The 13,146-nt window shown below is 37.9% G+C and overlaps 1 protein-coding gene across 3 annotated transcripts in view; it reads right to left on the bottom strand.

Moving 5' to 3' along the window:
- The window catches only part of ZMPSTE24 (zinc metallopeptidase STE24), a 37,305-nt gene that overhangs the window by 15,549 nt on the left and 8,610 nt on the right, over nt 1-13,146 (bottom strand). For 2 of the 3 annotated variants that reach the window (XM_028160083.2, XM_008151188.3), the window contains 4 exons: nt 10,438-10,554; nt 9,916-10,068; nt 8,454-8,595; nt 2,509-2,693 (listed from right to left, as the gene is read on the bottom strand). In XM_028160083.2, the coding sequence (XP_028015884.1) occupies nt 2,509-2,693; nt 8,454-8,595; nt 9,916-10,068; nt 10,438-10,554 (597 nt within the window). The remainder of the gene's footprint in view (nt 1-2,508; nt 2,694-8,453; nt 8,596-9,915; nt 10,069-10,437; nt 10,555-13,146) is intronic. The other variant, XM_054721634.1, reaches the window with a different exon arrangement.

Below are 13,146 nucleotides of genomic sequence, written 5' to 3'. Positions count from 1 at the left end.
AAAAGGCCCATCCTCAAGTCAAATTCTGTCTAGTTCAAATATCCTCTTTTAAGAAATCTGTCTGATGATTAGAATCTGCATTAACTTCTTAATTTCTAAAAGCCACACTATTTCGGCCACTTAGGAATATTTACCACACTTTGCCTTAAAGTATGGGCTATTTGTGTACAATCTAGTCTTCTTCACTATAGGTTCTTTAGGATAGGTCTATGTCTAATATATCTTCATCATGTAACTTATACGTAGATGCTAAAATATTTGTAGTTATCAATGAAATAAAGCAGGCTCTTCAAGAAGCCAGAAAATAATTCAAATTCCATTCAACATGCTTCAAAGAACTAACAATCTTTTTAAAACTTTAAGCCAAAGAGTACTGTTCTCATAGATACTAAAGACCTAATTTCATTACATTGCTTAAAGTTAGTGAACCACTATCTATGTCTAGGTTTGGCTATAGTGTAATCCACTCTGTATGTGGATACCTCTTAGTTGGTTGCTTTGCTGAATTTGTCTGACTCCTCAGTGTTGTCAGTGGGTTACCCTTTCTGGACTCCAGTTTTCCTATCTACAAGATGACCTTAAGATCTCTCCCTGGCTTAAAATCCTATGACCCTTGGTCAGACCAAAGTGGTCTTTATTCCAAAATCCTAACAAGTGGGATAACCACACTTAAAAAAATAAATACAATCAAATGAGTTAAGCTTCTCCCAATGCTATTTAATCCCTTCACAGAATTTTTTTTCCATCTACATATTTATAACAGGCTAGGCATTTTACTAGAACAACTTTTTAGGTCAAAGCAGATGCCTGAATGATAGTAATTATTTTTTGGTATGTAGATGATATAAAATGAACTACAAGTTATTTCAAATATAGGGTGGGGCAAAAGTAGGTTTATAGTTGTTTGTACAGAAAGTAATACAATAATTAATAAACAATACAAGAATAAATTCTGTGTTTTGCATACTCACAACTGTAAACCTACCTTTGACCCATCCTGTATATTTCATTTAATCTTCATGACCCTAAAAGGTAGGCATCTTTAGCCCAGTATCTCTCAACTCAGAGTGATCTTGCCCTGCAAGCCCCCAACCCCATGGATATCAGGCGATGTCTAGAGACATTTTTGGTAGTCACACCTGTTGGGGTGGCAAGGCGGTAGTAGTGGTGCTGATGCTGGCATCTAGGGGGAGAGGCCAGGGATTCTGCTAAACATCCTCTGATGCACAAGACATCCTCCCACAACAAAAAATTATCTGGCCCAAATGTCAACAGTGCTGAAGTGAGAAACCCCAGTAGCATCATCTTTTAGTTAAGAAACCAACGATTTGCCCGGGCGGCATGGCTCAGCAGTTGAGCGTTGACCTATGAACCAGGAGGTCATGGTTCAATTCCCGGTCAGGGCACGTGCCTGGGTTGCGGGTTTGATTCCCAGTGTGGGGCGTGCAGGAGGCAGCTGATCAGTGATTCTCTCTCATCACTGATGTTTTTATCTCTCTCTCCCTTTCCCTTCCTCTCTGAAATAAATAAAAACATATATATTAAAAAACACACAAAACCAACAATTTAGAAAGCTTAACATACTTGCCCAGCATTACACAGATTCAAAATCATCTCTGAATGATATCAAAGCCAACAGAACATCACACCTACAAATACTGGTGACTACTTCTGATTACATTTGGGTTGTTTCTTATCATTGTCTCCAACCCCGCCACCCACCCCCTACCCACCCCCCTGCTGCTCCCCCCTCATTAGTCTTAGCACTTTAGACTTTGTTAGTCAGCATCAGCTGACCTCATCCAGGAAAGGACTCAGAAAAAGCTTTCTCAGACTCTCAGGTCAGATTTAAGAAATGCCTTTTCTTGTGTTCTCACTGCATCCAGTATACATAGCTTCACTGTGGCAATTAATATGTTGTACTGTGATTGTATAAGTTCCTTGAGAGCAAGGGTTTGCCTCTTTAAGTTTGTATTCCAAGTGCCAAGCAAAGTATCTCAGCACAGAGTATACATTTCATAAATATTTGTTAAATAAACAAAAGAAAACTGACCAAATTACATAATGTACCCAAGGACACACAGCTACTAAATGACAGAACCAAGATTCAAATCCAAGTCTCTCTGTTGCCAGAACCTATAATTATTGTCTCAATGAAATTAAAAATGAGATGTTTATCTCCTCTTTATCCTGCCTGTGGGATTTCTTTGATCATAAACATATCAGGAATAAAGATAAAGCCCGTTTTAAAGATAGCTTATAATCATAAGAATTTTACTATCTTATGCTTCTAATTTTAATGTGTACATTCTGCAAAAGCTTGCAAGGTAGTTAGGTTGTATAATAGTGAGAATCTCTCCCAAATACCAGAATTATAAAGGGGCCATGGTGTTTGTATTTGATAGTCTCCCTGAATTCAACACTTACATAGAAGTGGATGTGACCTAGTTGTCACAGAAACTGTTTATAAAAACTAAACCAGAGTCTCTTAGGAAAAGAAGAACTCACTTTAACTTTAGCTTTTATTTCTTCACTGTCCCCTTCTCCATCATTGCGGGGTTCCATGCCAGACTCCTCCCGGAGGTCTTTGTTTAGTACAGAATACTCTTCTAGTAGAGTGTCAAACAAAACTATTCGCTTGTTCTTGAAGAAGCCATAAAAATAAGCATTGCTGTGGGAAGAGCGTTTAGATCCTAAGGAAAAGACAGTTCAAAGCACGGAAAATAATTAAAAAGTCTGGGGTCCTTTGGAGAGACTCCTAGAAATTGAATTACTGGAAAGGACATTAACATTTTCAAATTGTTTAATACCTGAAGAAACTGTATCAACATAAATCACCACCAGCAGTGGAGAGTGTCTGTTTACCTGTAGTCTTGCCAACAGAGATGTATGCTCATCAGGGCTGTAGAGCAATAAGTAAATAAGGAAAACCTAAATATCCAGCAGCAGCGAAATGATTAAATTATAATAAAGCTATGAGATGGCAAAATTATACTTTTGAAGAATGTTAATAAGATAGGAAAAAGTTCACCAATATAATGAGGATTAAAACTTTATGCACATAAGGTTCCATTATTGTCATGAAAAAAAAAAAGTAAATAGAAAAGCATAAACAAAAGCCTATTAAGAAATATATCAAGAAAAAAAAAAGAAATATATCAAAATACTGAAGTGTTAAAAAAAACACTGCAGTGTTTATCACTGGCTTCTAGAACTATGGATTTTTGTTCCCCCCTTTTCACTCTTTTCCAAGGCTGGTAAGTACACACATTTCTATATTCAGAAAATAATTAAAGCTATTTTTTAAAAGACTGGAAAAAAATACCTAAATTTTTAACAGTGGCTAACAGTAGCTGAACAAAATATGATTGATTTTTATTTTCTTCTTTATTTATGTATTTTTACTTTCTAAATGTTCTATAATTGCAGTGAATTTAGTGGTTATGAGCAGACTTTGGGTTCAAATCTTGGATCTGCCATGTATTAGCTGTGGAGTAAGAAACTTTCTTAAATTTCTTTAAGCTTTATTTTCCTGTTTATGATGCAAGCCATCGGGTTAGGTTAAGGATTACATGAGAAATTCTAAGTAGATCAAATAGTATACTGCCTGATCCATATAAACTATTATTATTTACATACTTTAAAAAAGTAATTATAAAATATTTGTTTCTCTTGAGAATTTGAGCTTTCTCACAGAAATGTGAATTAAAAAATATTTTTTAATTGATTTCAGAGAGGAAGAGAGGGAGAGATAGGAACATCAATGATGAGAGAGAATCACTGATTGGCTGCCTCTTACACACCTCCTACTGGGACTGAGCCTGCCACCAGGGCATGTGCCCTGACTGGGAATCAACCCGGTGACCTCCTGGTTCATGGGACGACGTTCAACACTGAGCCACTCCAGCCGGATAGAAATGTGAGTTTTTATCTACTCATATTTCTAATGTAAAGCATATGTCTAGTAGTATATTTAGAATACAGTATATTCTCTATATATAGCAGTACGTTTGGCAGTATGTTTAGAATATAGCAGGCATTGATAAATAGTGGTATTTACTTAATTATTTTTCAGTTTTTGTTTAACTGCCAAATATGTGGTCCAATTTTGCCAGTCCTTCAGACCTTAGGATCTGGAAAGCCGTGTATCATTCTGAGGTCTTATACTTTTCATTTCTGTCTTCTGTTGTTTTTAATTAATTTAAAAATATTTCTTAGATGTTTCCTGAAGTTATTTATAGAAGCAGGCAGATTATAGGCATATAAATAAAATAAAATTAACATCTTAATATCTCCCACTGGTCCAAGTGTCTCAAAGTATGGCCCAAGGAACCCCTCCACTAAAATCACCCAGGGCGCTTGTTAGAAAGTAAATACTAGAAACACCTATGAGGTCAGACCTCTGGGAATGGAGGCCAGCAATCTATCTTTTAACAAACACTCCAGGGAATTCTTATACAGTACTCACTAAAGTTTAAGAGTGCCTAAATTAGACCATAAGCTTTTTGTATCGCTGTGCCCGGCATGTAGTATATATTCAATAGTGCTTGTTTACTAAATGGATTAATGATGCCACTTGAGGTGTGAAGCAATGTATTTGAGAACTCGAAAAATCAAAATGTTCTATGCAAATGTAAGGCATTGCCATTTTTGTTTATGATCTTAATCACCCTTTCAACGGCATTTGCAGTTGACCACTCCCTCCTTGAAACACTTTCTTTTCCTATTTAAAAAAACCCCAGCATTTTCTCCTCTTTTCCTTCCTATCTCAATGGTCTCTCCTGTCTGATGCTGGCTCTTCCTCTCCTGCTGACTCTGACCTGAGCCTCACTATCTTCTCTAAATGCCCTCACCCATGGCATTAAACACCGCCGACATGCCAGATACTTCCATATCAATATTCCTGGCCCTGACCTCTCCCTAGAACGCCAAACTCATACATCCAGCTGACTATTTGCTATCTCTACATCTCCCCATGGATGTCTATAGTGCATATTTGTTGCTTATATTCTTACTAGAGGCCCGGTGCATGAAAAGTCATGCACTGGAGGGGGGGGGGGGGTCCCTCAGCCCGGCCTGCCCCCTCTCACAGTCTGGGAGCTCTCAGGGGCGGGAGGTGACCTGGCAATCAGGGGAAGGTGACACCCCCATCACACCTCTGATGCTGCCACTGCCAGCAGCGCAAGCCTCGGCCAGCCCTGGTTACCTGAGCCTCGGGTGGCCAGGCAGCTGCCATCAGTGGCTTGCCTGCGCCTCAGGCTGGCCCTGGGCGGCTGGAGGGCTAAGGGAACTGGGGGACTCCGGAGGCAGGTGTGCAGCAAGGCCCCGGTGGGGCTGAGGGGACTGAGCACTGCCATATTTGAGGGTGTGACAGTCAATTAGCATATACCCTCCTTATTGGCTGTGGGTGCCCCCATCTTTGAGGGCAGGGCAGTCAATTAGCATATTCCCTCTTTATTAGATAGGATGTGTGATTTCTTCCCTGCCCAGGACTGGAATCTCTGTTCAAAGTTAAGGGAATTCAAACCATTTAAGTCTTGTGAGAGACTGCTTCTCATTTAAGAAATACAAGACAGATATTTGCTTCCCCAGCATTCCTGACAGCTAGCCCTGTGCCCCAGCTCAGTCAATCAAATGCACCCACTGGGGACTCTGTATAGTTAGCACTAGAAGCAGGGCAGTGAGGAACTAATTCTGTAGGTGCTAGTGGCAGGGATACTAGGGGTGCAAACTGCTGAATCCAACAGAAGGAGGCAACAGCAGTGTCCTCCCAGACTGGTTCTGCAGTGAAATTCCGAGTTCCCCATCTCCCTTTGGAACAGCCCACCTTCCAAGCTTGGTAAACTTAATTTCCCTGTGATAAGCTACCAAATAGTGTTTCAATAAGCAGTATTTTTCTGCTTACATTAGCCAGTTGGTTTCTACTACCTGTTTGCCACTAACTACTGCCTGCAGAATTCTAATTCAATATTCAATAGATATCTCAATATACAGCACATCCAACTTAATTTCTCATAAACTTGCTGTTCCCCAGTTTTTCCAATCTCAGTAAACTATCATTTATCCAATTGCTCAGGCTAAAAATCTCGGTTGTTATCCTTGATGTCTCCTCTTCCCCCTTAATCTTTTCCATATAATCTATTAGCAAAGCCCATCAACTCTACCTCTAAAACACATCCCCAGTGCACCCACTTCTCTCCATCAATCACTACTGCCCTAGTCTAAGCTACCACTCTCTCCTACTGGATTACTAGAACAACCTCCTAACGGCTCTCCCTGCTTCTACTCTTGCCGCCCCTACAATCTATTCTCCATAGCAAACCAAGATATTTTAAAAATACAAACCAGACCATGTCACTTTCCTGCCTAAAACCTTCAATGGCTTTTCCCCCTGAAGTTAAAATAAAACCCAAGCTCTTTCCCCTGATTTACAAAGGCCTCATGGTCTGACTCTTGCCTGTCTCAGACTTCATGTCCTAACACTCCTGCTATGTGGCAGCCACATTGGACTTTTTTCTGTGTCTTGATGATTCAAAGCTCTGAAAGGTCTTTCTATTGATTTCAGCATGCATGGCTCCTTTCTTCAGGTCTCAGCTTAAATTCATTTGCTCAGTGAGGTCTTGCCTGATGACCCACTCTAAAGTATCTACTCAGTCATTCTTCATCACATCACACGGGTTAATTCTCTGCATAGCACTTGCTATCTGATATTTTCTGAGAGCAGGAATCTTGGCTTCTCACTACAACATTCCTATTAATTTACAAATCTATAATATGTTGTTATTGTTAGTAACAACATTCACTCATTCAAAATATTTTTGAGGACTGTTACCATTATTAACAACAATAAAACCATACATTACCAATGAGTAAACGTCTGTTTAGCAAAGTTAAGTTGCCCATAGTCACACAGGTAACTGTGAGAGAGCTAGGACTCAACAAAGGCTATTAACTCCCCAGGCTACCCTCTGAAATTCTACCCCTCCACCTACTCAAATCTTGATTTTCTATAAACTCTCAGCTTATATTATAACGCTACATAAAGCCTGGCCTGTCTATTTCATCTAAAATCATATATTACATACCTAAGTACCTCTATTGTCATATCATCAGCTGTGATGTCATGTTATCTGATTATAACTTGTGATTAGCAACTTAGGTTGCTTCTTCAATAAAGACCCCGAAAAACTGTCCTATTGTACTAATTAGTGTGCTACTAGTTTAATATTAATTAAGAGTAGTGATTCTCAGAGGCTAAAGAAGTAATATGAATTGGCTTATTCTCCTACCATTTCCCCATGGAAATGTTCCAATTGTACCTTTAGTTGACCTGTATAACCTCAGAAGCTACCAAATATCTGAGACGTCTATACTCTCCTAATTGCTGTTAATTCATTCTTTCCAGATGTGACCATCTCTGTTCTCACCTGGCCCTGAAATTACGTACTTCTTAGTTTCTACTCATTTATCCAATATAACTGCTTCTCATTGGTGACTTTTTAGTTTAAATGATGGATGGACAAACTATGGCTTGCAGGCTCAATCTAATCTGCTACTTATTTTTATACATAAAGTTTTATAGAACATAGCCATGCTCATATTTATATATAATCTATCCTGTTTTGCACTATAATGGCATAGTTGAATAGCTTCAACAAAGAACATATGGCCTGCAAAGCCTAAAATATTTTATTATCTATGGCATTACAGAAAATGTTTGCCAAATCGTGGTTTAGAGGAAGCAAAACTGAAAGCTAGAGTGAAGTGATCTGTCCAAGATTCCACAGCTGGTAAGTAGCAGAGGCAAAACCAGTCTCGTTCATTTACATGGATTTTAATTTAAAGATTCTGAAAGTCATGGTACCACACAACAGTTTTAATTGACATCTCTGTAAGCTTCCTTGAGACTTCAGTAGTCTTATGTAAGCTCCTAGATAGCTTACCTCTACCCAATGGTAGGACAGTTTTTGGTAATTTGCAGGTTTTCACAATCAGAGTCTTCCAGAACACTGGAAGTTTTGTTGAAAGAGACAAAGCCAATAACAATGGCTTTGTTTATGAGCCTAAAACTAGTGCTCAATGGAATTTGACTATACAAGAGTCCTACTTAATTACTAGATGCCAGGCAGGTAACAGAAGTCCGTAAGTCAGTCTAATATGCATGCTATTAAAGGGAGTGATAAAGGCCTTGGCCCAAAATTAAAAACAATACTGTAAAGCCAACCAAACACAGCTTTAGGCAAGAACAGGATTTGACATCAAGCCCCCAGTTTCTATCCCTGGACTATATTATCAATTCCTATAAATCCTAAAACGTCAAAATGTAAAATTCTAACCTTTAGATAACAAAATTTTAAACAAACTGATTTGTTCATTTATTAAAGTTTTAAGAATAAAGTACTCAAATAAAACAAACCAGTCAAATAAAATCTTCTTACCCCCAGTAGCCTTACCTTCAACAACATACACCTTAGTCAAAGGAAAATCAATACTCTTTGCCATTATTTCAATTTCTTGTTTAAGCTTTCCCTCAGGTAGAGGTGTGAATTTGTCAAATAAAGGGGCAATATAATCAGCATAGATTGTGACAAGCACCTGAAAAGTAAATGTCAGAACAGCCTATGAATATGTTCTTAAAAAGAACTACTCATTATACAGATTCAATTACATTGAAACAATTATGTGACCCTAACCTTGAGAGCAGGGACCTTATCTATTTGTTCTGGTATTCCCAGTCCCAAACCATACCAAATAGTAGTGCTCAACTCAATCAGTTTGATGAATTAAATCAAAATGAATAGTCTCAAAGTGGTAATAACTGAAAAGTCAAATGGTCCATTAAAAACTATCTTGGGGCTTTCATAAACCCATAAGAAGTTGGAATGCTGCCTTTTAAAGTAATCATGACAGATCTGAAGTCTTTGCTAAAAAGAATTACTAGCACCTGACTGTGTACTGTTATTTGGTTGGTCTGCCAAAATTAATTACCTGCAGTTCACAACTGTACACTTGGTTAAACAGCACTTCTTTAAGTATTTTGGAAGCATTTCCTCTCACTTCGCTTGCCATACAACAGGTATTTGTAAATCCAACTAGTGCCCATTTTCTAATCTTGATCCCATCAGTGGGAAGTGAAGCAATGAGCATCACAGTAATTCAGACTAAAATAAGGCTGCTCATTGGTGGAATTAAGAGATGACAGATGATATTTTCTAGGAGCTGTCAACAGACAATTTTCATTGTGTTGTAGTGTTTGTGCTGTGAAACAGTTTAGAATGTGGGAAGGAGAAGAAGATGTGACTGAGGGAAAATGAAGGGGGATGAGAGAAAAAGGGAGGGAGAAGAAAGAGAGGAGAGCAGAAGTGATGGGGAGAAAAGCACAAGGGAAGATAGGAAAAAGGGGGAAAAGGAAGGAGGAAGGAACAGAGAAGGGAGAAGGGAGAGAGGGAAAAGGGAGAAAGGAGGAAGGAAAAAGCAGAGGTAGAAAGCAAAGAAAAACCAGGTACATTTATACTTTCTTCTTCTTGTCCCTCTTCAATCTATTCTCTTCAAAACAGCCATGATTTTTAGGCAATGGAGCTCAGTCAAGAGTCATTAAATTACCAAAGTGTGTCATCCATTCTGGTGGCAACTCATAAATGCATAGCCCAAAATTGCCTGACAACTGGATCATTAAAAGTAACAACTAGCTTCTAAGATCTGTAAAAGTCAACAAATCAACATAAGGAGAAGAAAATCTGTCAGAGTCAATTCTCCTATTTTTATAACCAAAAGCAGAAATCAACAGGGGAATTTATGAGCACTTATGTATATTTTATCTGCTTCTTAAGAACTGTTTACATGCTAATGAAGATTATGCCATAATTATCCCACCAAGGAACTCTGTAAAAAATATGAAACAAAGATTTTACTCACCAGTGAAACAACTAATGTGAACAGCCAGGCGTAAATAAAAAAATAGTCACCCCCAATTTTAATAATGTAAAGCAGAAGTGAAGACACAGGCAATAAAATGCACTGAGTCACAATAAATTTTTTGATTGCATCTTTCATGAAGAACCCCAAAGTCTGAAAAAAGAAAACATCATCACAAGAAACTGAGAAACTGCTACTAAATAACTAATTAATGAATATAAAGGACACATTATGAAAGTAAATTTAAAAATTAAAAGGCAGTGAGACTATATTATATGACACTAGATAACCCAAGACAATAATTAAATGTCTTGCATTCTGCAGTTTAAAATAAACTCATTTAAATGTCAGCTGAAAAGCACTAAACATTAGTGCTAGAAGAGTTTATGGCAAGACTTTAAACTACTATCTTTGCCACATGCAGTTCCCTTTTTTCTCAACTATTTCATGCTCTACAACAGTAAATTATGAGCACAAAAGGTCTTCACATTTAAGGGAGAACACTTGCATTTTCTATTATACCTGTTGATTGAAACCATGTTTTTCTTCTATCACAAAAGTATTATAAAGACTCCATGGCAAACCAGTCAATGCACTGAAAAGTGTAGCCATCAGCAGAAACACCAAAGACTGAGTGATCTAAACACAAGAAGGAAAACAAAAACAAAAACAAAAACACAGCAGTTTTTATAGTGTAATATTAATTCATTCTTAAAATGAATTCTTAGTGAACAAATTGATAAGCAATTGCTGAGTACCTACTAGATCTCAAGCAATGTGCTTGATTCTATGGCTAATACAAGCTCTGAAACATCATCTATACCCTCAAAGTTTACTTCTTAGAGAAGGAGGCAAAGGAACAATTCCTCTTTTATTACACAGGCACTGTATGAAAGTTAACTAAAGGCATATAAACAGTTAAAAGATTTGGAAATCCCATAGGCAGCAAAATATCTTACATATGTCATAGCCATATCTTTACCGACACATCTCCTAAGACAATAGAAACAAAGGAGAAAATAAACAAATGGGACTGCATCAAAATAAAGAGCTTCTGCACTGCAAAAGAAACCATCAACAAAACAAGAGAGCCCAACGTATGGGAGAACATATTTGTCAAAGTTACATTCAATAAGGGTTTAATATCCAAAGTTTATAGGGAACTCATACATCTTAACAAAAGGAAAATAAACAATCCAATCAAAAAATGGGCAAAGGACCTAAATAGACACTTTTAGAAAGTGGATGCACAGAAGGCCAAGAGACATATGAAAACATGCTCTAAGTCACTAATCATCCGAGATGCAAATCAAAACGACAATGAGGTACCATCTCACACCTGTCAGAATGGCTATCATCAACAAATCAACAAACAAGTATTGGCGAGGATGTGGAGAAAAAGGAATCCTTGTGCACTGCTGGTGGGAATGCAGGCTGGTGCAGCCACTGTGGAAAACAGTATGGAGTTTCCTCAAAAAATTAAAAATGGAACTCCCATTTGACCTAGTAATCCCACTGCTAGAAATATAGTCCAAGAACTCAGAAACACCAATCAGAAAGAATATATGCACCCCTATGTTCATAGCAGCACAATTTACAATAGCTAAGATTTGGAAACAGCCTAAGTGCCCATCAGCAGATGAGTGGGTTAGAAAACTGTGGTACATCTACACAATGGAATATTACGCTGCTGTAAAAAAGAAAGATCTCTTACCATTTGCAACAGCATGGATGGACCTGGAGAGCATTATGCTAAGTGAAATAAGCCAGTCGGAGAAAGATAAATATCACATGATCTCACTCATTTGTAGAGTATAATGAACAACATAAACTGATGAACAAAAATAGAGTCAGAGACACAGAAGCATCGAACAGACCATCAAACCTTAGAGGGAAGGCAGGGGAAAGTAGGGGTGTGGGATAAGAGATCAACCAAAGGACTTGTATCCATGCATATGAGCATGACCAATGGACACAGACAATAGGGAGGTGGGGGCATTTGCTGGGGGGGGGGGGAGCAGGCGGGAAGAGGTCAATGGGGGAAAAAGGAGACATATGTAAAACTTTCAACAATAAAGAATTTTTAAAAAAAGACTTGTAAATCAAGACATTTGCTTGTCTATAATCTTCTGAAACATCCCCCATTCTCTCTAGTTTATCAACACATCTTAATAATCAATATAAAAAATGATGATTATTTTGTGAGCTTTACAATTTTTGGCTATCTCCTACTGTCAGTTCTAAATATGTAAGGATATGAAAAAATAATCAAACTAATATTTATTTAGTATACTATTATTTATTTAAAATATATTTTTTAGAAAAAAAAATAAAATAAATATATATTTTTTATTTCAGAAAGGGAGAGAGGAAGATAGAAACATCAGTGAGAATCACTGATTGGCTGCTTCCTCATGCCCCCTACTGGGGATCAAGTCCGAAACTCAGGCATGTGGCCAGATCTGGAATTGAACCATGATCTCCTGATTCATAGGTCAATGCTTAACTACTGAGGCTCAATGGCTGGGCTAGTATACTATAACTGAAACCATTAGAAACATTAAGAATTAATTAGTGTTTGCCTGGCCAGAGTGGCTCATTGGTTGAGCGGTGACCCATGAACCAAGAGGTCACTGGTTTGATTCCCGGTCAGGGCACATGCCCGGGTTGGGGGCTTGATCCACTGCAGGGGGGTGTGTAGGAGGCAGCTGATCATGTTTCTATCTCTTTATCCCTCTCTCTTAAAAAAAAAATCAATAAAACCATATTTTAAAAAAAGAATTAGTGTTTTATTTCTTTGTAAAAAATTTAAGAGTAGTTTGAACAATGCTCACCTTCTTGTTGTGTAACTTACAGTATGGAAATGGCACCTTTTCTCTGTCTTGGTAAATTGTTATACTCCTCTCAAAGTTTACATCAGCTTCAAGCATTTTAACATTTTACTCTTTGAGCTTTCAATGTCATAAAATATCATTGAGGCCCTTTAACGTGGCAGTTTTTGCCAGTAACACCAACTCTGGGACATCGTCCTTTTCGTCAAAGCCACTTTCCTCATTTATACCAATAAGGTCACCTTCACTAAGTTCTCTGGCTGCAGACCTAAATCTGTCTAATGATAGCAGGGGCAGCATTCCCAGGCCAGCTATTTCTTCTATAACTCCCCGTAGGTCAGAACTGAACTTCACTTCTGTGTTACCATTTTTCATTTATTTGCTACACTTTTATCTTTGT

The sequence above is a fragment of the Eptesicus fuscus genome, chromosome 9, assembly GCF_027574615.1.
Source record: "Eptesicus fuscus isolate TK198812 chromosome 9, DD_ASM_mEF_20220401, whole genome shotgun sequence".
Taxonomy (NCBI): domain Eukaryota; kingdom Metazoa; phylum Chordata; class Mammalia; order Chiroptera; family Vespertilionidae; genus Eptesicus; species Eptesicus fuscus.
Note: the sequence above shows the minus strand (reverse complement) of the source record. Positions and strands in the feature narration are given on the sequence as shown.